Source organism: Balaenoptera acutorostrata, chromosome 9 (genome assembly GCF_949987535.1).
Source record: "Balaenoptera acutorostrata chromosome 9, mBalAcu1.1, whole genome shotgun sequence".
NCBI lineage: Eukaryota > Metazoa > Chordata > Mammalia > Artiodactyla > Balaenopteridae > Balaenoptera > Balaenoptera acutorostrata.
In genome coordinates, this window is record NC_080072.1 from 15078680 (window position 1) to 15102851 (window position 24172).

Below are 24172 nucleotides of genomic sequence, written 5' to 3' on the forward strand. Positions count from 1 at the left end.
GAAGGGGACTGGAGGGATGGAGAATGGGCAGGGTGGGGAAGAGAGAATATTCTGGGGAGAGATGGGAGGTGTCGAGGGAGATGGGTGGGCTGGACCAAGGGAGTAAAGAATGCGGTCTGGGCTTCCCTGGTGGCGCAGTGGTTAAGAATCCGCCTGCCAATGCAGGGGACACGGGGTCGAGCCCTGATCAGGGATGAGCCCACATGCCGCGGAGCAACTGGAGCAACTAGGCCCGTGAGCCACAACTACTGAGCCTGAGTGCCACAACTACTGAAGCCCGTGCACCCTAGAGCCCATGCTCTGCAACAACAGAAGCCACCGCAATGAGAAGCCCGCGCACCACAACGAAGAGTAGCCCCCACTCGCCGCAACTAGAGAGAGCCTGTGTGCAGCAACAGTCTCAACACAGCCAAAAATAAATATAAATAAAAAAAAAAGAGAATGCGGTCTGCCCAAGACTGGAGAGGAAGAGTCCCTCTCTGGACACACTTACCTGGTGTCACTTTGAGGAACTGGTTTACCTCCTGAGGCTCTGCTTTGATCACTGGCAGCTGAGTCATCTCTCCCGGGGCCTGAGGAAGAGACAGGCCCAGCTCCGTCAGCTGCCCCGGGGGGCCTGTCCCCACCATGCCATCCAACCTCCCTCTCTCCCTGGGCCTGGGGGTCTGCCCTGCAGCATTAAGAAAGTATCTGGGGCTTCCCTCGTGGCGCAGTGGTTGAGAGTCTGCCTGCCAATGCAGGGCACACGGGTTCAAGCCCTGGTCTGGGAAGATCCCACATGCCACGGAGCAACTGGGCCCGTGAGCCACAACTACTGAGCCTGCGCGTCTGGAGCCTGTGCTCCGCAACAAGAGAGGCCGCGACAGTGAGAGGCCCGTGCACCGCGATGAAGAGTGGCCCCCGCTCGTCGCAACTAGAGAAAGCCCTCGCAGAGAAACGAAGACCCAACACAGCCAAAAATAAAGAAATAAATAAATAAATGTAAAAAGAAATAGGAGGTGTACTTCAGGAATAACATCAAAAAAAAAAAAAAAAAAAGAAAGTATCTGGGCCCAGGGTTCCAGGCACATTCCAGAGGAGCAGAGGCAAGTTCTCGTGCTTAGAGAAGTCAAGTAGACCTAAGAAAAGAGAATGGTGGCCAAGTAGCATTGTTTAGCCTCTAAGCTCAGAGAAGGAGGGCCTCCGGTGGCCTCTGAGGCCAGGGCCATCTTTTTGGTGGAGGCTGGCCCTACACTGACTGTGAGCCCGTGTGGGTTGCCATGAGGACGGGAGGTAATGTCTGGCAGATCGTAGTTGTTCAATGAGTGGTAACAACAGCACAGACGAAGGAGGCATTAACTGGCTGGGGGCCCAGAGAAAGCTCCCTGAGCAGCTGAAGTTTGAGTCCTGATGTATAAATAGGAGTATTCCAGATAAAGGATGGGGCAGGACGTAGATGAGGGGAGAGGCATTCCAAGAAGAGGGAAAAGCATCTGCAAAGGCACAGAGGCCAGACAGAGCACAGCTAGATCTGGAAACTGCAAGTATTAAGGGTGTCCAGAGTGTAGGGGTGTGTGTCAGAGGTGGAGTGGTGAGAAACAAGACCAGAAGATCTGGGGGGAGGGTGTGGGGAGGGGGTGAGTAGAATCCAGACAAAGAAGTTTGAAACAATGAGGAGCCCCTAATGGGTTTTTAAGCAAGGGACTGATAGAATTAGATTAATGCTTTAAATAAACATGCATTCCTATTTCTTTATGCCATCCCAACTTGCTGTTCCAGAAAGGACATCAACAGGCATGGCTTCCTACACACGAGGACCAACACACATACAAGGGGTGTTCTCTTTGAGAAGGCACTGTGTTGGGTGTTCGATTTCAGGGCCATCTCTCCTCTCCAGGTCTGCAGCCAGCAGAGAGGTCATGATATCGTGGGTGGGACCACCCAGAATCCCGAATTTAGGCAGGTGAGTAAGAATCCCAGGAGGTTAAGGCTGGCAGGGACCTTGGAGATTCCCTGGTCTACATCCCAGCTCAGGCCTCAAGTGACAGATGAAGGGACTGCGACGCAATAGGGTGACAGCTCTCATGTGGGTCACACGTTCATCATTGTCATACCAGCTCCTGGTTCCTGTGCCTTCCACTAGGGGGTCGCGGCCTCACTAGAGTGGAAAGTGTGGGCTCCTGGGTCTGGCGGCTGAGTTTGGAATGCAGCTCCATTGCTTCTGACTGTGCAATGTGGGGCAAGTTGCTTAACCCCTTCCGCCTCAGTTTCCTTCTCTGAGGCATGAGCCCAGCATCCAAGACCCTGGCTGCCGCTGCCGTCATGCCTTCCCTTCCTGCTATGGCGAGGGCTGAGTCGTCGCAGAGCCAGCCCTAGAGGTGGTCCCAAAAGATCCTCCCCATTTGCAGCCAACCCTGAATCCTCAGGTCCCTGGTGGAGTAGGAGGGGCTGACTTCTCTCACTTTTGGTCCCGTACATTTTGATCAGGTGAGCTGCGTGGCCAGCAGGGGGCAGTGCCAGCCAAACCTTGACTCTAGGGATTTCAAGGTAACCCTCATGCTGTAGACTCAGGGGTAGGACCCCCTTAGCAGTAGTTCATGCTCCCATTTTACAGAGAAGGAAGCTGAGGAAAAAACAGGGAAGGCAACATGCCCAGAGCACAAGTGAGAGCAGAGCTGGGACCCAGTCAGGGCCTCTCCCAGGAGCCAGGGGTCTGGGATGTCAACTTTGGATTTATAGCCGACTGCTCTTATCTATACATTCACGGGGGTGAGGGCTGGCATGAGGGTGTGGGTTAAAAATATTCACCTCATGAATATAAACAATTGAAATATGGCATAATTTTTATATTTCCATTTAGGTGTTTCTTCCTTTTTAAAAATCCAGACACTTTGAGAAAATTAAGTGGCCTAGGCTGTCTCCTTCCCTGAGACCCTGGACTGGGCCCCTGATGCCCCGCCCTACCTGGGTCCCTGTCATCTTTCTTCTGCACACAGTGAGGGCCCCAGCTTATTCCGAGTGTGCTGTGGTTTGAGCCCGTTCTAGGATGGTGAAGGGATGGCCCAAGGGATGGGCAGGCGCCTGGTCTGGGAGTTCCGACTCTCAGTCCTGAGGGTCACATTGCTCCCTGTTCACAGAGCCCCTGTGTGCACAGGGCTTTGGATTGCCCTTCCCACAGAGACCCATCATCCCTCCTCCCTCCCTCAGCCCCTACTAACAGTCCCCAGGCTCACCTGGTGGGGGATGGGCAGCCTGGTCAGGGGGCTGAGGCCCAGCAGCGGGGTGGTGGCCATGGCAGCAGCGGCAGCCATGGCTGAGGAGGCAGCCAGAGGGTCCACGGGCAGCTCCGGGCTCTGCTCCTGCTTCACCATGACGGAGCACAGTTTGTGTCCCAGCACCCACGCTCCGTGTTCCACATCTAGGGAAGGGGGCAGGACCCAGGCTCAGGGGACTCCTAGAGCAGAGGGCTCAGCCCCTCTCCTGGCCCCTTGGAGCTGCTCTGGACAGGACTGTGGAGAGATGCTAGGATATACCAGGAGGCAGGTGGAAAAGGGCAGGGGGCGGCGCTTGTGAGGTAGGAGGGCTGAGTGGGCTGGGGCCAGAAGAGGTGGGGCATCTTCTTCATTCAGCAGTTTACAGAGTGGGCTTGGACAACAGAGCCCTCCTGACTGGCTGTGTGACTTTAGGTAAGTTGCTTAACCTCTCTGAGCCTTAGCTTCCTCATCTGTAAAAGTACCTGACAAGAAGTAAATGTTCAATAAATGGCAGCTATTGTGAATACAATTATTGTTATTCAGTAAACATCTGCTGAGCACCGTGCTAGGTGCTGGGGATCTGGTGAGAGTCACGAGCAGTTTAGTGCAGTTAGAACGCAAAGGGAAGGAGCAGGTGGGGTCAGAGAGGCCAGCAGGGATGGCATGGCCTTGGAGCTGCGACTTTGTCCTAAAGGTAACAGTGAGGCACTGAAGAGTTTTAAGCATGCTCAGATTTGTAATGTTGAAAAAGATCATTCTGCCTGTGTGTGCAGACTGGCCCGGCAGAGCGAAGCAGGGAGACCCGCAGGAGGCTGTTGAAATTGTCCAGCGAGAGAAGGTGAGGCACATGCTAAGGCAGTGGCAGTGGGGATGGAGAGGAAGGAACATACTGGAGACAAATTTAGAAGGAAGAATCCACAGGACCTGGTGCCTGGGGGGGCATGTGGGGCGTGAGGGGTGATGCTCAGGTTTCCCAGGGCAGCATCCACCTCGTGGGCCTCCTGGCCTCACCTGGGTCACAGGGCTGCTGGGCATCCCCCCTTTTCCTGATGGGTGCCACTCGGCGTCAGTCCTGCCCCTGGTGGCCCCAGCACCTGGCTCTGGTGAGGCAGAGGTCTGAGGAGCCAGCATGGGTGGGCTAGAGGGGACTCTAGCCTTTGGAACCCACTGTGGGTGGAGAGAAGGGTCAGCAGCTGCCTGATCCCACCTCAGAGGCTAGGCCCTGCCCTGCTGGGAGGCTGAGGGCCTCAGTTCTGGGCTGCAGGCTGCCCCTGGGCTCCAAGAACACCCACAATCTTCCCAAATTACAGGGCCAGCCCGCCGGCCTCCGGGAAGCTGCCCCCTGCAAAGGACCCACAGACAAACTGCTCTAAAAATAGACTTGGGGTGGTGAGGAGTTGCCGGGCTGGGAGGCTGTCCACCCCACATGCTACCCTTCCCCAGGCTGGGGCCTGACACCTCATCGAGGTGACCTCCAGAGGCTGGGCTGAGGCCAGGGCACACAGGGAAGTTGAGACCTCCATAGCCACGAGCCCTGGAGCAACTTAAAGCCCCAGAAGGTGTCCCTGCCCTCAAGCAGCTGGATGGGGGCCGGGTACAAAGTCCCGTCTCTGCCCCTGGGGAATCTCAAAGACCCTCAGAAGCAGCTCACACTTCTTGCACTTAGTCTAATTCTAAGCTCTTGCTGCATATGAATTTGTGTATTCCTCCCACCAACCCTGGCGGCGGGCACTGCTATTCTGCCCATTTAATAGTTGAGAAGATTAAAATACTCACTCAAGACCATTGTCCTCCAAAGGGAAAGAGGAATAAGAACCCTGTTCATGGTTCTAGACACAATAGTTTTAATAGGACTTTTATACACTAAAAGTCACTAGGAAATAGTCACTAATTTTATACACACACACACACACACACACACACACACACACACATATATGAAATGTGCTGGGCACTGACTGAGCTGGGTACTTTTCATATATATATTTTTAATCCTGGCCAGAATTCTCAAGATACCTAGTGTCTTCATTTTGTAATTGAGGAAACCGAGGTCCAGAGAGGTTAAGCAACTTGTTAAAGATCACACAGCAGCCGGTTGAGGCACCAGGATGCACACCAAAGCCAGTACCCTTTAGTGCCCCTTAAGGCTGGCAAGTGTGGTGGTGGCATGGGTGTGAGGTTTAGAATCAGGGGGCCTGCTTGCTCCCAAGTTCCCGCTCTGCATTGACTGTGTGCGTAACCGAAACAACTCAGCTTTCCCGAAGTCTCATTTTCCTTATCAAACGGGGAGTATGATAAAAGTGATCCTGACCTCACCTGTGAGCTGTGAGAAACAAATGAGATAATAACACGAAGGTACTTTGTAAACTGGAGAGTGCTATAGAAATGTTTATTGTTATTCCCATTTGTAGATGAAGAAACTGAGGCTTATCAAGGCTAAGACATGTGTCCAAATATGATGGAGCCATATGAGGAAATGCCTAAAGAGACCATTTCTAGGTGGGGCACAGTCTGGAGTCCTCAAATGTTGATCACCTGAGAGGAAAAACTCAAAGGGCCCTTTGCTTAAAAGGGAGGGAGGTGGGGGAGAGGAGAGCTTTAGAGAACCCTACCTTTGGCAATAAAAGTAGGGTGCAGGGGAGTTCCCTGGTGGCCTAGTGGTTAGGATTCCGGGCTTTCACTGCCGGGGCCCGGGTTCGATCCCTGGTCGGGGAACTGAGATCCTGAGATCCGTGTGATGTGGCAAAAAAAAAAAAAAAAAAAAAAAATAGGGTGCAGGTGTTTCGCCCAGGTAACATCTCAGAGGACATCACAGTGTGAGGAGGTGGTAAGGTTCTAGAGTCTTGGTGACTTGTCCACATTTATTGTTTAATCCTCCCTTCCCCCCAGGCTGTTCCATCTAAGGCTGGTTCCCAGACCTAAGCATGCATCAGAATCACCTGGAAGGCTGGATCCTCCCCACAGGGTTTCCGATCCAGCAGGTCTGGGTGGGACCTGAGAATCTGCATTTCTAACAAGTTCCCAGGTGCTGCCCCTGGTCTGGGACCCACCCTTTGCACATCACTGACCTAAGTCAGCCAAAGACCCTCTTGAGAAGTGCCTTTCTGGGTCTGACTTGCGGAAGAACAAAAAGGCGGGGGGCTCCCCTGAGAGGTTTTTGTGGGAGCCCCCTCAGGTCTGGTGTCCCTCCTCGGGTCTGGTACCCTGGGCTCCGCCACCCCTTCTTACCTTGGGTGGTGTCCTCCGTCTTGATGGGCACAATGGGGCTCTGAGGTGCCGAGTCACCACTCAGGGAGTAGCTGTGCTCGGCCTGGATGCCCGGCGTGGGGGAGTCCAGTTCCATGTCCAGTAGAGGGCTCTTCTCGTCCAGCACGGGGTCATCAAAGAAACTGCTGAACAGGTCGTTGGAGAAGTCCTCCATGTTCTCTCCAAAGTGGTCCAGGTGCTCAGGGAAGTGCTAACAAAGGGGGAGGGGAGAGGAGAGAGTCAGCTCACCCTGGAAAGGGGGGCGCAGATGCTGCTCTGGTGCTGCCACCAGCCCTGCCACCACCACCGCTGTCCCCGCAACCTCCCCATTACTCTTCCCTCCATCATTAATACCACCACCACCACCACCAGCTTCCCCCCGGTCCACATCATCATACCAACTATTATCATTTCTATCACTACTGTCACCCCGTCATCACATTACTGCCACCACCACCTCCACCGCTGTCTCTAGCCTCTCCGTCAGTATCCTCAAGGGTGAGTCCTGGATGGTGTGAAAGAATCCAGGCGATAGGACACAGGGCTTTAGTGCTGGCTCTGTGACCTTGGTCAAATCACTTAGATTGCCCAAGTCTGTTTCTCAGTCCACCCTACTTCCTTCATGGGAGGACTAAGTACTAAAGAATAAGTGCATCTATGCCAGCAAGTTTGCATTCCAAAGGCAATATCAGTGACTTTTGTATTCTCTTTTGCTGGAATGCAAGGTGGTGAGATTATTGAGGACTCTGCCCCCCTCATTAGTACAGTCCCCACTTGTCCGCATGCCTCCAGTGTCTCCCTTTTCCCAGCCATTCTTTATACCAAGAGATTAGGCTCCAGAGCCATATCATTTGGATTTGAATCCTGGCCCTGATGCTCCTAGCTATGACTCAGTGCCGTTCAAACTGTGGGTGGTGACTCATTAATGGGTTGTGAAATCAATTTAGTAGGTCACGACCAGAATTTAAGAAAAAAGAAAACAGAATAAAATAGAGTAGAAAAATATCAGAGTGCACATAGGGAAGTTAAATACTTGGTAGATTTTTTAAATCTCAGTTTTGTGTATGTGTGTGTCTGTATGTTCTTGGGAAGGACGTAAAATATATTTCTCAGAAACAAAATAGTCTGAAAAATATTGGGCTCCACGATCCTGGGAAAGTTGATTAATGTCTCTATGTTTCATTTCCTCCTTTGTACAGTGGGGATGATAATAGTTCCTATCTGCTAGGGTTATTGTGAAGATTAAACAAGTTAATGCATGTCAAGCACTTAGAATAGTCCCTGGTACATAGTAGTTACTCAACAAACCTCTTATTAGTAAAGCATCCAGTGGCTGGCACATAGGAGGTGCTTGTCTTTTCTCTCTAAAGAATTATAAATATGTAAGGAAATGTTGTTAATTCTTTTTTTTTTCTGGCCGCACCACACAGCATGTGGGATCTTAGTTCCCTGACCAGGGATTGAACCTGCGCCCCCTGCAGTGGAAGCACAGAGTCTTAACCACTGAACCGCCAGGGGAGCTCCCTGTTCATTCATTTTTTACTGACTGAATGAATTTGTTGGGGCTTTGCTTCTGGCCCTGGGGTCCCACCTGGAGAGTGGGTAAGGACTGACTTCTGGAGTCCGGAGTTGTTGGCTTTCTGGCCTGGAATACTTGGAGCCTGTCCTAGTCTGGAAGGGATGAGCAGAAAAGCCCTCTGTCTGAGAATAAGATTCAGAGCCACATGAGCATCTGTGTGTGGGGGGCAGGGGATGAGCCCAAGCTCTGCAGATAAGCTTTCTTTTGACTCCTAGCTCACTCCTTGCTAAGTTTACTTCACTTCTCTGGGTCTCAGTTTCCTCATCTGTAAGGGGGAAATAATAGTTCCTACCTCACAGTGTTGTAATGAGGATCAAATATTTGTTAGGTGCTTAATGCTACCCTCATAGGATTATGAGGATAAAATGAGGAAATACATATAACACATGTATACAAATAACATATGTATATATCTATACAGCAAACACATGTAACACTGAGAACAGGGCCTAGAATGCAGTGAGTGCTCAATAACTGTTAGCCATTGTTATTATCAAAAGCCTAACTCTGGGCCTGAGGTGAACGGAGCCTGGAGCCAATGCAGGGAGGTGGCTTGGTCCTCCCCCCAAACAAAGCATGGATCAGAGAATCCATGATAAAATGAGTTCAGAAACCCATCGTCTTAAGTACTCTCTCCTCTCCCCAGCTTGTCAGAACTTACCATCCCTATCCTACGCTTTTCTTGCGGTTTTAACTTTCTGAAGTGCTTTCATACGCATTGTCTTATCTAATCCTCATAATTACCCAAGGAGACAAGGAAGTTGCATATCTATATTTGACAGGTAGGGAAACCGAGGCTCAGGGAGCCAAGGAAAGCAGGGAAGCATCCACAACCCCAGTCACACCCCAGTCCTCCCCCAATGGCAGCAGACATTCCCCTGATAGGGAATTGCCTGTCTGTCAGACTGTGAACTCCCTGAGGTAGTAGGGTCTGGACTTGTTCACCTGCTGGGTCCCATCCCCTGGCCCAGGATAGACACTCAACAGCTATTGGTGGAGGGACAGGGCCTTGTACCCCAGAGGGCAACGCCATCAGTATGTCATTCGTCCATCAAAGCCTGGGGTGAGGCAGTACCAGGAAGTCAGAGGCTGAACAAGTCTCCAAGACTGTGATCCCAGCCGAAGGCCATTTACAGGGTGCAATGCCCCCCAGCCACCTAGCCAGCCACAGTCCGGACTGTGCTAGCTACACCCCTCAGCAGAGTCTGCTGGGGGCGCCCTCTCCCTCCCTCTGTCTCTCTGTCTGTCTGTCTGTCTCTCTCTCTCTCAGGGTCTCTCAAAGGCCTGGTGTGAGGCCCAGTGGGAGGGGGTTGTGAAGAGCCTAGTGAGTCAGCTGCTAAGGTATTTCTCCGGCAGCTGCTTCTCAGGCGATAAGGGTTTGCCAAGCCCTTTCCCCGGGCCTGGGAGAGGAGAGAAGCTTCCTCCAGTCTGGGCCGGGGTCCCTAAAGGATTCCAGGCAGATGAGCCAGGTCCTTCTCAGAGACCCCTTTTGGGGTGCCCGCAGGCACCTGCTGAGGGAGATCAGTTGGTCCCCGCTTTGTGAGCAGTCCCACCCCACCTGCTGGAGACAGCAGCAAAGGCCCAGCAGGACAGAGCTTCCAGAGGGTGGGAGCCAAGTGGAAGGGGAGGGCGGCCAAAGGGCAGGCGGATTGGGGGTGGGGGACACTCAGAGAACCCAGTACTCCTTGCTCAGGGCTTCCCTGTGTGCTGGGTGGACCTCTGGGGGCCACGGTGGGATGTCCCATCACCCCAGGTCCACCTCCTGCTCATGCGACCGTGCCAGAGGGCCTCCCTTTAGAGAGCTTTGAGCCCTATTTCTATCTGGTGTCTGGCCTCTCAGAGCAGCCCAGTTATGGCTGGTTTATACCATCAATTTAGAGGCAGAAGGGACCTGAGAAAGCCCATGGTCCACGCCCCCTCTCCCCACTTGCTAATGAGGAAACTGAGGTCCAGAGAGGGATCTACCAGGGTCACACAGTGAGCTGGTGATGCTGAGGGAGGGGTTATCCGCAGCTCTGGGGCTGCACAGGAATGTGGAGCAACTTCTCCTTCCTGTCCTCTCTTCTTCCTCTGTACCCACCCTCCCCCCAACCCTGGAAAGCCCCCTCTGGAGATCTCAGGCCTCCTCAGCTTCAGCAAGGCCCCTTGTCCCTTCTCCCACCCCCCAAAACCACACCCAGCTCTTTCTCCAGTTCACACACATAAAAGTTCAGGTTTCAGACTACCTGATGGAAAATGATTGGGGGTGGGAGGCAGGATTCTATAGACGGCAGGGAGTCAACGTTCTGAGGGGGATAGGGTTCTACTGGGGGTGAGCGTTCTACCGGGGGTGCCTTTCCAAGCAACTGGGGTGGGAAGCCAGAGAAGGAAATATTATGATTTGTTTCCCTCCTTGTTGAAGACTTTTTCCAACAGTCTTGCCAATATAAGCTCCTTCTCGGCTGCCACGCGCAGCCGGCGCCGGCTCCCCTCTCTTGGAGGACAGGTCCCGAGCTCTCGGGCTCTCAGCCCCGCGCACCCCTCCCCCTCCGGAGCATCTCCTCCCGGAGCCGGGTCTCAGTCGCCGACCCTTTAAGTTTAAAGAAGGAGCGTGTCCATTCGGCCCCGCGTGGCCCACGAGAGGTTAAACGCCGGCGCTCGGGGGGCCGCCCCGCGCCGGAACCCAGCATGCTCATTGGTCGGATCTGAGGAGGTCGTGGCCAATGGGAGGAGGCTGCGAGACGCCCGCCGCTGGAGCCGCGGGGAGGGGGCGGGAGGAGGGCACGGCTCGCGCGGGGGAGGGTTCGCGGCCTCCGCCGAAGGCGCGGGCTGTGCAAGGTTAGAGTGTGTTTGTCTTGTGTCCCTTTCTGCACCTGGGGCAGAGGCAGAGACGGCCCCTTTGAGCTTTCAGGTGCGCCTGGCAGTTCTATGGTGCCCTAAGACCCTTATCAGCTGCGTGGCCTCGACCCCGCACCGGGAGCCCGAGGAAGTGAAGACAGAGGGGAGGCCAGGCCCCAGTTCTTAAGTTCCTTCGCGGCTCTTCCAGCTCAGCTCCTTCCTTCCCTCCTCGAATAATCCTACCTTGGGCGCATTGATAGGGCAGCGGGGTCTCTGTCCCAGGTAGGAGGAGGTGGGACACTCCTGGGCGGTAATAGCGCCGTCTGAGGCTCCTCTCAGTTCGCCTCCCCTAATTCCTCCCTGGGGGTCGATGCAGAGAGAAGGAAAAGCTCTGGGGGCGCGGCTGTCACCTGAGGGTGTGTGTGGGGAAGAGGTTCCCCCACCTGCCGCAGCCTGAGAGCGCCCCCTTCTCTCTGACCCCTACCCCTCGGTGCCTGCACCCCCATCCCGGGCTTCTCCCCCTCCCCCGGTCCAGGCTGATTCAGTCTGTGTTTGGGGAAAGGAGGGAGGAGGCCGGAGTGGGTCCAGGCTGAGCTGTGGGATAAGGAGTGGGGGGAATGCCGAGCCCGGACATTCCTTCCGAGAGAGTGAGCTCTGGGGAGCGATGGGAGGAGAGTCCTCTCACATTTCCCCTTCCCCTCCCCCGCAGGTTAGGCTCCCCCCCTCCACTGACCCATACATTCCGGGACGGTTACTTGCCTCGTGGTCACTAGAAAATTGCCCCCATTTCTAGCTGAAGGGCCACCAGCCTGAGTCACTGTTGTTCCCTGTGTGTGGCGGTGAGGGGTGAGGGGTAGGGTCAAGAGAGAGCAGGGAGGGCCTTGGGGAAGGGAGGTGGGCCCCTGGGTACCCAGTGGTCCTCCGAGTCCTTAAGCATCACCATCCAGTCATTTGGGGATAGGGGGAGATGCAGGCATCTTCCCAGAGCTAGACTGGAAGGCTGTCCTATGAAGGAAAAAAGGCCCTAGACTCAGACTCAGGAGACCCCAGTTCAAGATCCATCTGTGCTGTGAGACCTGGGCAGGGGCAAGTGGTGTCTCCTCTCTAGGCCTGTTTCCCCATCCATTCCCCAACATAGTCTGTGTTCCTACTGAGGCAGGGGTGGCAGGCATAGGGTGAAGTGGACTAGTCCTCAGAAAGTGGCCTCTTTTCCTCTGCTCTGGCATCTCTGGGGACTGTGAAGGGATGGAGCCAGTTTTCCTCATCCCTGGAGCCAGCCCCTCCCTGAGCCTTCCTGGCAGGGCACAGGGGTGAAGGGAAGCACATTGTTCCAGCCTCCAACCTCACTCTCATCCCCCATTCCCCACAGGCCCGGGGAAGGCGGCTGCTGAGGTTTCATATTTTCCCCCTACCGAACTCTTCACCACAGAGCCCAAGTCCAAATAAGCAGAAATGCTTCCCTGTGTGTGTGTGTGTGTGTGCACATGGTACACAGACGTGGGCTGTGAGGTTCTTTCTTACACAGGGAAACACCATCTCCCTGACACCACACAACATAAGATCCCCACATTTAGACACATTCAGACTGTTCCCTATACAGCCTGGCACAGATACTAATGCACATACACACTCTGGGCTCACATAGGCTGACACTGGCAGGCACTGACACAGACCCAAAAAGGAAACACTCCTCAGATGTGATCAGACAGACACAGACTCCCATGTGTGCACACACACACACATACATGCAGTTACCCCAGACAGTCACGGTCACAGACATGGGCATGCACACTCTCACACAAACACACACAACATCTCACAACACCACAGCACTGAATGCTGACTGTGCCAAGCCACGTGCCTGAGTCATGTGACCCCCCAGCCAGGGAGCATTGGGAGTCCCGGGCTTGCCTGGGGCTGGGACGGTGAGGGCTGGGACTGGAGGAAGAGTACCGTGGTGATTGAGCTTTTCTGTGCCTGTGTGCTGGAGAAAAGAAGTGGGAGAGGAAATGGCAGGCTGGTGACAACCACAGGCTGCCGCTGCGCAGAGCAGGGTCCACAGTCTCTGCAGCCCCCAGCCCTGTTAGTCTGGCTCTCCATTTCCCCCTCCTGACACTGTGGTAGCCCTTCCCTGGCCGGACCACAGGTCCCTCAGGAAAGTGAAGAGCTGGCCTACAGGTTCCCAGCCAGCCCCTGGCATCTTCTGACCAGGCGGCCCATGTGCTGTGGCTCAACCATGGGGTGGGTGCCAGGTACTGTCTGGGCAGGAGGAAGCGATGGCAGTTAGTGCCGCCGCCCAGGGCTGGGATTAGCTGTGACTGGCACCGCTGAGGGCACAGCAGCCCAGGGTCTGGCTGCTGGAGATGTTGGTCCATAGGCAGTAGCCGGAGGATCCCTGTGGGACAGCTCAGGACACTGGAGACTGAGTGCCAGGGCTGGCGCTGGGGGCCTCTGGAGAATAAGGGCATCTAGTCCCATCCACTTATTCATCACTCATGCATTTGTTCAGTGTTTACTGAGGACCTACTGTGTGCCCAACCCTGTGGATACAGAGATGAACAAAGCCCAGTTCCTGCTCCCAAAGGGCTTCCTGACTAGTGGTGTGACCACCCATTTATGAAGGTAGGTCCAAGGCTTGAACTCTGATCTGTCTCCAGAACATTCTCCACTTTGGGATTTTCTAACATAAATATGACTATGTGACTCCCCTGCTCACTATCCACTAATGACTTCCTCTGCCCCAGGACAGTTTCCAACTTCCTTAGTATAGCCCGAAATGATCCAGCCATGTCACCTCTGTGTCTTGCTGTGTCCAATTCTCATCTTTGTCTCCAAAGCCTAGCACTGGTCCCAGCACATGGTAGGTGCTCAGCTCTTTGCTGAGTGACTGAGTGACTGAATGAGTGGGCTAATGAAGGAATGTGCCAATGAGCAAATGGACTGAGGCCTTTTTTTCTACAGCTGAGCCTCCAGGAGTGACTGCCCTGAATTCCGCTCTGATGCCAGCTTGCTTCTGCTCCAGGCAGTTTCCATGCGCCTGGAAGCCTTCCCTCAGCTCCTCCCTGGTGGGGCCTGTTGTACCCATTCTCTGGGTTGTTCTTTCCCAAGGTCATTTTGCTCTTAAGCCCCAGCCAGAACAGGTACCTGGGGACCACAGCCCCCAACTCAGCTCTAGAGGAACTGTCCCCAGGGTTAGGCCAGGTCCGAGAGTATAAATGGAGCCCAGTGGCCAACCGGCCGAGCTGCTCTTCCGGCCCCTGGCCAGCTGGAAGGCCCTCTTGGGCTGGAGCCTGCCACCAGGCTCTGGCTGGAATTCCCTTGGCCTCTTCCCTCTCCTCTGTGCACTCAGCATTCGGCCTCTGGCTTCCTCAGCGGTCCCGGGCCTGTCTGAGTTGTCCTCAGGTTTTATTTTTGGAAGAAGTTGCATTCTCTCTCCTTATTTACTCCCTTCCTTCAGGGAAGGTGTGGGACCCCTGGGCTCGGCTGGGGATCAGGCTGTGACTCCAGCCCCTGGGGTTTGGACTTCTCTGGGGCTCCCAGGAGGGGACCTCCAAAGATTCTTGACCTGATGCTTCAAAGCCATCTGACTCTGCCCTCCTTCCCCCACCCAGTATGTGACTAATGCCTGCCCCTGCCCTTCTTGAAGAGCCCCACGATAGCCAAAAGAAATCATTACAATTTTAGAGCTGAAAGGAATTCTGGCATCATTAGGTCCATCCCCTTTCACTGGTAGAAGCAATGTAGTTCAATGGTTATAAGCAAGAGAGGCAGACAGATCCAGTTCTAATCCTGGCTCTGCTGCCTACTGTGTAGCCTTGGGCAAGTTACTTAACCTTTCTGAGCCTCTGTCTCAGCTATGAAATAGGGGTACTTATATCTACGCCACCTGTGAGGTTGCTGTGAGGGTTAAATGAGACAACATTTGTAAAGAGCTTTGTACAATGCAAGACACATAGAAGGCTCTTTTCAAATGTAGCTATTATTATTATTATTATTATTATCATTATGATTACAGAGAGGAAAACTGAGAGCCAAGGGAAGGAATGGACTTGCCCAGGATCACACAGCTCAAGGTAAGCAGCCATTCTCAGAGTCTTTCCTCTGTCTCCATCTCCCTTCCAAGGAGAAGGGAGGGGGCAGGCACCAGCCCAAAGGAGGAATCTCCTTGAGTCAGTCGCATGGGCAAACCCCTGGGTCTTCCATGGCTGCCTCCTGCATCAGGCCCGGGCCCTCCTCTGACTCAGGCTTTTCCTCCACTGCCCCAGGGGCTTCTTGCTCACTGGGGGTGAGAGGTCCAGGGAGGAGACCCCAGGCTGAGGATCCACCTCAGCCCCCAGGTGGAGCCCAGGCCAGTGGGACTATGAGAGGAGGGGGAAATGCTGGGTCCTGACATCACAGAGCAGAGGAGCTGGAGCCAGAGCCATGCAGGCCAGCTGGGGCCCTTCCAGCACGTCCAGATGTCTCAGGAATGTGCTGAGCTGGGAACCACCTCACTCCTTCCCTCACCACCCCCAAGCCCTCATCCCCTCATATGCTTGCTCAAGCTCTGCCTCTGCCCCACCCCCTACCCTTCCTCTTTCATCTCTCCCTGGGAGAGGCTCGTTCCGCTGTCCCTCTGGTTCCTTGCCACAGTCCAGCTCCCTCTCAGACCTCTGAAGGGGTCACCAGAGGCAAGAGCCCTTCCCCTTCTGCAGACCCCCTGGTCTGACTATGACGGGTTGTGGGGGGGGGGGGTAGATGGAAGCCTGAGCTAACTGGGAGGGGTAAGTTCTGAGCAGATAGTGCCTGCCAGATCCCAAATGTGGAACTGATTTGCAGCCCTGGGAGAGAAAGGGGTGAAGGCTTTGGGGTGGTAGAGGGCAGGGTTGGGCCTCTTCTCCGGGAGGATGATGAAAGGGGCTTTGGGTATCTTGTCCCAGTTGATGGGTGGGAGGGCCAAGGAGAGGAGGTGCCAAGCTGGGCTGGGCTCAGAAGGAGGGCTCAGATCCTTCTAGGCCGCTGGGATCAATGGGGACATGCTTTGCCTGATAGTGGAGGGTCCTGAGGGGGTGAGGGAACTCCATTAGGGTCTTGGGGTTGGGCCAGGAGGCAGGACATGGTTCAGACTGGAGCTCTCAGCCCCAAAGAGGGACAGCTTGTGTCTCTGCAAGGGTGGAGTTGCCTTGGGCCTCCCCAGGCCAGCCTGGCCCCAAGTGCTGGGGATGAGAGAGCCAGAAGGGAACTGGTACTCCTGGCCAGTGTGACAGTGACATCAGGGCAGGGGGTAGAAATCAGAGGAGAGAAGGGACCTGGGGTCAGTTGCTGCCTCGGGCTGCTCTGGGCACAGAGAGGGGCCCACAATGCTGTCTTGGGGGAGAGGCCCTGATCATCCAGACAGGCTGACAGCTGGGATGCCCTAATGGACTCTAGACCTCCTAGCACTGAGACGGTTCAGGGGAGTTGGGACCACTGCCCTGTCCAGCCCAGAGCTATCATTGAGAACTATCACTGGCTCCCTTCTGCCTGCTGAAAAAACTCCCAGCTCCTAAGCACAGCATTCAAGGTTTGTCACAAATTGATCTCAACTTTCCATTATAGCTGGAACCCCTCATCTTTCCTTTCCCTCCAGCCTCATTGGATGACTGCTCCCAGTTCCTTAAACCTGCTGTAAGCTCCATGGCTGCAGGGCCTTTGCTTGTACCATTCCCTGTGCCTGGAAGGCCTTTGCCTTTTATCTCCTCATTCTAACTCCTATCATCCTTTAAGGCCCAACTCAGTGCTGCTTCCTCCAGGAAGCCTTCCTTGATCACCCAGCTGGAAGAGTCCTCTCCGTCTTATACCACTGTAGCATTCATAGGCCACTGGTTAATATCATGCCTTGAACTCTAATTATCCACAATGGGACCCATCTCTCCTTCTAAACTTTAACCACCTTGAGGGTAGGATATAGGATGGATTTCATCCTCGAACCCTCTGCAGGGCTTCACACAGGGACTGGCATACAGTATACCTAATAACAATAATAGCTAATATTTATATGCCAGGCACTGTTCTAGTTCCTTCCGTGTAGTACCTGATTTAAGTTTCAGAAGATCAGGTAGGTACTATTAGTACTGCCATTGAATGGTTAAGGAAACTGAGGCACAGAGAAGTTAAGTAGCTTACCCAGTTTATTTAGTTAGCAAGTGGCTGAGCCAGGATTTGAACCCAAGCTCTGATTGCAGAGCTTGTGCTCTTAAGCACACATGACAACACTGGATGTTGAAGGAATAATGATCAATTTCCTGCTGTCCCATCCCAGCACCTAGTACAGGGCCAGATACAAAATATGGGCCCCCATTCCAGGCACTGGGTCCTCACCTGGGGCCCCAGGTTTGCTCATCCCTGGTCATCCCTCTCCTGATGCCCAGAAAGACAGCCCTGAGAAGAGGCCTGGGGTCTTTTGCCTTTACCCAAAGAAAACAGCCTTTCAGCTCCAGAGAGGTCCGACAGGTAGGCAAATAAAATCCCTATGATTACGGGTCAACAAAGGGACGAAGATGGGACATTCCTCCAAGGGCAGTCCAATGCTGAGGACCATCCTTTCGGGCAGTGACAGCAACAATCAGAATAAAAACAGCAGCAGCAACAACTACTGTTTATAGAGGGCTTGCCGTGGGCCATGCACTGTGCTAGGCTCTCTGCAAGAGTTATCTAACTGAGTCCTTGTAAGAACCCTGTGTGCTACAGTCATCCTTACTTAATGGATGAGGAAAATAAGCTCAGAGAGGTTAAGGCACCTGTCCAAGCTCACACAGATGACAAGTGGTGAGAGCTAGGATTTGCTCCCAGGTCTGGGCAGGGCTAAAACCGACCACTAATGGTCACCCCACCCCACCTCAGCTATGGCTTGGCTCCCCAGCGCTTGTCGAGGTATCTGCCATCTGACCTGTGGACTTGCTGTCTGGTCAGGTGGGGTCTGGGAATAGACACCAGGTCTCAGGAGAATTTCTGTTCAGAATCTGCCCAGAGTGGAATGGATTTAGAGTCTACAGCTCAACTTTTCCCCAAGCTCATGCAACTTTGAGAGCCCAGGATATTGAGAGCTGGGTCGATTTCTTTAGCTGGGTAGTGAGTACCCAGGTATCCATTTTATTACACTTTGTAATTCATATACATGCATTATATATATTCTCTTATGTGTACGATATATTTCATAATAGAAAAGGCCATCATAATTAGGAGATTGGGATTAACATATACACACTACTATATATAAAACAGATAACTAACAAGGACATACTGTATAGCACAGGGAACTCTACTCAATATTCTGTAATAACCTATATGGGAAAAGAATCTGAAAAAGAATGGAGATTATATATATATATATGACTGATTCACTTTGTTGTACACCTGAAACTAGCACAACATTGTAAATCAACTATACTCCAATAAAAATTAAAAAAAAAAAAAAAGAAAAGGCCATCATGATAGAGTGAAAGGTAGATGTAGGATTTAGGTTAAGATTCACTACTTGATAAATAAATAAAATCCACCTAAAAAAAGAAAAGTACCATCAAAACTGGAAGTGTGGAAGTGTCCTTTCTCCCATTACCCATCCACCCACTCGTTCATCCATCCATCACCGCTTCTCACTCCTTCCTTCCATCTATTCAATAAATAAACATTTCCTGAGCACCCAGTCACTATAGCTATAACTAGTGAATAGATTAAAAACAATTGCCTGACACTCCCTGCCCTCAAAGAACTCTCAGTCTAGTTCAGCAATGAGGAAACCAAGGCCCAGAAAGGGGAAGTGATTTGCCCAAGGTCACACAGAGAGTTAGGGAGATGAGGTGAGGAGAGGTGAAAACATTCTAGGCAGCGGGGAACACATGGGAAAAGGCTTGGGCCTGTCTGCCTCCCCAGTAAGTCCCCTCAATTGCTGCTTTCAAACTGCCTCCTGGCTCTCCGTGAGGGCCTGAAGAGCCTGCCTTACTCCACTGCTGCTTTCATTTTTGTTATTCTTTTGGAAGGAGAAGAGGGGGACAGCTGCTGCTGTCCAGCTGTTCTGTCAGACCACACAGCCCAGCCCAGATGTGTCAGCCTCTCTGTGATGGGTGAAATGGCTCCTGGGCCAAGAGCCAAGGGCCAAGGAAGCCGCAGTGAGGGTTCTGTCCCGGGAGTTGGGAGAAGAGGCACCTTCAACCCGGCAGCAGAGAAGCCCAATATTCCTCCAGTTGTCAAGCTGGCCTCGCTCATGATGTGGTACGTCCAGGTCATAAGGATCAGGATTTTGACGTTCCAAGGAAATCACCCTTGATCTATTTTCTCTAATGGTCAGAGTCCTGGGCTGTATCTTGCCCCTCCCAGCTTCCCCAGAACCAGACTTACTCATGCCTACCTTCTGCCCAGTCCTGCTCCCCAGTCCTGCTTCCCAGTTCTACCATTTACTCTGCCTGCTGAAGCGGGTTACTTCGTGTCCCAGCCAGAGCAATGCTCATGGTCTTGACTTAACCCCACCCAAATCTTCTTCCTCCATCCTGCCCCCTGGAGCGCTGAGACTTCCAGAAGAACAGCCTGTTCTCCAGCATCTGGAGCTGGTTTCTTGAGGGAGGTTCAAGAGCAAGCCAGGTCCCACAGAGGGATGCTCTGAGAGGGCCTTGGTACCAGGACTTGCAGGAGGCACATTGTATGGGGAAGGGAAGACACAAAGCGGGGCTGGCCTTCATCCTCCCCTCTCCTGGCACAGTGGCCAGGCCAGACATAAACAGACCCTCCTGGGGAGTCCTGGGAACTGCAGAGAGCAAAGGTCCAAGTTCCCAGGTGGGCCGGGGAGTGGCATCCTAGAGTGAGGATGAGGAGAGGGCAGGGGATGGGATGTGCGGTCTCTCCTCTGACAGGCCAGGCAACAGGTGCTGGCTCTGCCCTTAAAGCTCTAGGCATCCATGGTGCCCTAAGGATGGGAGTGGGTGAGCGTGAAGGCGGGGCCCCTCTGATATCTGAGATCCCAAACGTTCCTGCCCTGGAGGGCAAAGTCCAAACCAGAACAAGAGCGGGAGAGAAGATGGTGATTTCTCCTCCTTGACTCCATGGGACCCTGTCCCGAGAACAGCATTTAGATGTCCCCTCCTCTGTAAGTGTCAGTTTTCTCATCTGCACAGGGGCCAATGATGCTTATATAACAGGCTCAGTAAAAGGGACACGGCCCCAGTCCTCCCTGCTGAAATGCCTTCCAATAACTCCTTTGCCAATAGGGATGGGGATATTGGAGAGGGAGGGTGGGGAGGTCACCTCCTCTGAGAACCTTCCATGACCTCCAGCCCGGCTGGAGGCTCCTCTTCGGGCTCCCATCATGCCCTGCTCCATCATGGCGCCCCGCAGTACTGCTCTGTCTGCTTCCCTCTCTGTCTCTCTCATTGGGCTGTGAGTGGCTGGAGGTCATTCTGCACAGTGACCAGCACTGGCACTCCTTTAGTTCCCAGTTGTTAAAGGACGGATGTATGTATTGAAAAATAACCAAGCGAATTCCCGGCTGGTCCAGGGAAGCCGGAGGGACCTCACAGCAGATGGGGGCACAGGCAGCATTTTTGTGGGATCCAGTCCGCATCACCCTCAGGGCTGGCTGGGCCAGAACCTGAGAATCCAGGGCCCCTTCTGGAATTATCAGTACACTTCTTGAACACTCAGGCCTGTCTTTTTAAAAACAGTCTCCCCTTCCCTTATAGGGACTGCCTATAAGGGAGTCTGAAGTCATTTTCTCTACAAATACAGTAAATCCTTGAAATAGAGCAAAGTACACTACAATGTGACCAAAACTTGGCTTCTGTCCTATGCCTGGGACCCATCTCAAATAAAGGTGGGAAAAACTCTTATCTTTGTGGGGCTGGTAAAGAAGTAACTGCCTAGTGCTCCTTTGGAACTTCCTCAGTTTGGTTTGCTGCATGCACTAAGGTTTCACAATCTTTATTTTTGTGCTTTTTGTGATAGTACAGACCAACTGAAAAATACCACTTTTCATTGATCCTACAATAACATAACTCCACATTTTATATGATTGAAAATTTTGGACTCAGCTTGTGTTATGGTTGAGTTTTACTATGCTAAGCACCTATTTTGTGCCACGGTACTGTGCTAGGTCTCTGGCAATGAACACAACTGACATGGTCTCTGTTCTTAGGGAACTTGCTTTCTCACAGAGGAAGTGGACAATAAGCCGATAAAATAATAGCAAATTGAGATATGAGCTATGAAGAAATCAAAGGACTGAAACAGGGACTTCCCTGGCGGTCCAGTGGTTAAGACTCCACGCTTCCACTGCAGAGGGCATAGGGTTTGATCCCTGGTTGGGGAACTGAGATCCCCCATGCTGTGCGGCACGGCCAGAACAACAACAACAGCTACAACAACAACGGACTGAAACAAAACAATAGGGGGTCCCACTTGAGGTGGTTGGGGAGGCTTCTCTAACGAGGCTTCCTTTGAACTGAGTAAGATGGGATGGAGAGAACTGGAAAGCATTCTAGATGTCAGGAATAGCATGTGCAAAGGCCCTGTGGCAGGACTAGCAAAGACTTAGTTTTAAGCTGGGTGAGTGTGGATCCAGGAGTCCCAGTGAACTGAACAAGGGGAAACTGGGGAAGATGGAAGCCCTAGAGCCAACAGGTGCTCAAGGGTGAAGCCTAAGCCACAAGTTCAAATCTGCTGTGCATCTGTCAGCTGTAGACTGTCCTACACCAGGGGCTGTGGGGGTCTGTGCCAAGGGTAGGGATGACTCAAGGCAATGATAACTCATTGGAAACCTTCCTGAATTTCAGAGACAGTGTGGGCTGCAGGACCCTGATGGCTGGGAGTAGAGAGCATCCTTTTTCCTCTTCCTTCAAAAATGTGGGGCCTGGCCTGAGGGTTAGGGAAAAAGGATTCATTCAGCAATGGTTGGTTGAAGCCTCCTCTGTGCCAAGCACTGTACTGGGCACTGGGGATACAGCAATGAACAAGACAGTTAAACGCCTGCCCTCAAGGAGCTCACATCCTAGTGGGGGGAGCAAAAACAAAATAAAAAGCTGCCCAAAACAAACTTAGTGTTTTAGAGGAGAAGGAGGTGTCTGGGGCCATCTCCCTTCCTGAAGGGGAGCCCTGAGATTTGGGTTCCTCCATTAGTTTTTCTCTATTAGTTCTTTTGTAGTGGATTCTACTTGGAGACCAGAGTGCCTTGGCCCTTGGGTCCTCTTTCCTGTTGGTGAGAATTTAAAGAGAAACACACGCACATGCGCTCGCACCCCTCCCCTTTTAAGGGCTGTTAAAGGCCCACACACAGACATAGGAACACCCAAATGCACATACTTCTCTAATCTCCCTAAATCCCCCAAAGGCTGGGGTGGTGGAAGTAGTAATGGTAGTGGTTCTCTGCTTCCCCACTCAGCTCAGGAGAGGGCAGGCTGGGGGCCTGGGGAGCAGTGATCAGGTTTAGCCCTCACCACCCCGCTTCCTGTGGGCTGGTCCCCGGTCCTGGTCATTCCCACACCTGGCCTCCCCAGCTGCTGGGAGGTGAATGAATGTGCTGGGCAAACATCCTTGCAGCTTCCTGCTGTGCCCCTCTGAGACAACAGAACTCCTCTTCCTCCTTCTCCTCCTCCCCACACCCTCCCAGCTGGGGCTTCTCTGGGATCCAAAGCTATTTCCCTCTAGAGAAACCAGAGTCATCCTTTCCCCTGAGCCAGAGGACGGACCTAGTGTCTCTCTCTGGAGACATGACCTGTTCTCCCTCTGGTCCTTTATCCCAGTTCTCTGAGCACCAGGCCCTCTCTCATACCTGCCCAGGGGCTGAGGGGTCACAGGGTCCAAGGGAAGAGGGCTCTAGGGAGGCCACATCAGGAACTGTGGGAGAGTGGGGAGGGGATGGGAGAAGCCCCCTCACCTGGCAGGAAGGGCAGCTCCTTCCGAGGGATGTCTCTGAGAATCACACAGACAAGATTGCAATAGGATGAAGGTATCCTCACAGAAGGAAAAATACAGCACCCCTGGCCACCTCCAAGCACACATGGCTTATACAAAGTATGCAACTCATTCTCCTGTCTCTGTCCAAGAGATTGCATATTTCTTACACAGTTGTGTTCAGGGTAAGCATCCTTTTTGATTTTTGCCTTTTGTACAGAGTAACAGAGCACACACGGTTTCCACCGTGACTTTATGGCCTTTATCTGGATTTTAAAGAAAGATAGTGAATAACCTACCCTCCATCTTTCAGACTGAGAAGCACACAGACTTCACCCCTTTCCATCTTTAACCCTGGAAACACTTTCCTATCCTCATGCAGAATGAAGAGGGAGCTGGGGATGGGGTTGGTATGGGGTCCCAGCTGGGAGGGACCTTAGACATCTAAACGACGGAGGCACCAGAGAAGGAAGGTGACCTGCTCAGGGTCACAAAGCAACTCCTACCATAGTATTCCTTACCACTACCCCATCTAGTCTCCAGAGCATGTTAACTATGGAAACTTACCTGGCAGGCATCGTCCTGCATTAATCTTTAATTAATTTTCTCACTAAATCTTTATAATAACACTATGGGGAAGCTTCTATATCTCCATTTTTCAGATGAGGAATCCAAGGCCCACAGGAATAAAAGTCACTTGTTTGAGCTGCCCAGCTGGCTGGTGGCAGAAGCACAGCTAGAACCAAATTTCCTGATTCCCAGCCCAGGAGTTTTCTTTCCTCTTAGAAATTCTTTCCTCTCCCCCTGCCTCACCTGGCCTTGCTTAGGCCCGAGATAAGGAGCTTTCCCAGCAGGGCTGTCCCTCCCCAGGCCCAGTACTGGATACCACTGTCTGATCATGATCATGCCTCCTTTCCTGTGCTGGACCAAGGCCCAGATGAGCAGCTGGGGATGCAAGGCTGAATGGAGCAGCAGGAAGAGGCTGTAGGCGGCTGAGTTCATTCAGAAGAAAGTCCAACTCAGAGCTGCTGAAGGCTGAGGGAACCTCACAGGGGGGCTCTACCAATAAAGGTACACGCTGCAGCAAACTCCCTCCCTCTGACCAGTATCTGTTACCAACTCCAGGAGGGGCGTATGGAACCCCAGATCCCTGCTACTTCATTCCTAGGATCTGTGCCAGACCATCCTTAGAAAGAATGATCCAACCTCTTCCCATTTTATAGACAAGGAAACAGGCCCGGGGAGGAAAGCTGCTTGCACGGCCCAGGCTCACAGGCAGAGGCAGAAGCAGAGGGAGGACTAGAGCCCAGGTGCCCCCACTACTGGTTCAAGCCCTCTCCCCTCTTCCCCTCGGCTTGTCTGCAGGAGTGTGCTCTCTCTGACTGGAACCAGGGGCCTTCCT

The 24172-nt window shown here is 52.9% G+C and overlaps 1 protein-coding gene and 1 long non-coding RNA gene across 5 annotated transcripts in view; one reads left to right on the plus strand and one right to left on the minus strand.

Moving 5' to 3' along the window:
- The window catches only part of CREB3L1 (cAMP responsive element binding protein 3 like 1), a 35729-nt gene that overhangs the window by 9640 nt on the left and 1917 nt on the right, over positions 1-24172 (minus strand). For both annotated transcript variants that reach the window (XM_057553243.1, XM_007181140.2), the window contains exons 2-4: positions 6462-6690; positions 3213-3397; positions 494-572 (exon numbers count right to left, since the gene is read on the minus strand). In XM_057553243.1, coding sequence (XP_057409226.1) covers positions 494-572; positions 3213-3397; positions 6462-6690 — 493 coding nt within the window. The remainder of the gene's footprint in view (positions 1-493; positions 573-3212; positions 3398-6461; positions 6691-24172) is intronic.
- Positions 10819-23846, plus strand: LOC114237845 (uncharacterized). 3 transcript variants are annotated; one of them, XR_009009292.1, is made up of 5 exons: positions 10819-10875; positions 13385-13497; positions 14891-14948; positions 18873-19104; positions 23702-23846. It is a non-coding gene; the product is annotated as an uncharacterized LOC114237845 (long non-coding RNA). The 3 variants fall into 3 exon arrangements; XR_009009293.1 differs by having other exon boundaries at positions 10860-10948; XR_003623318.2 differs by lacking the exon at positions 18873-19104.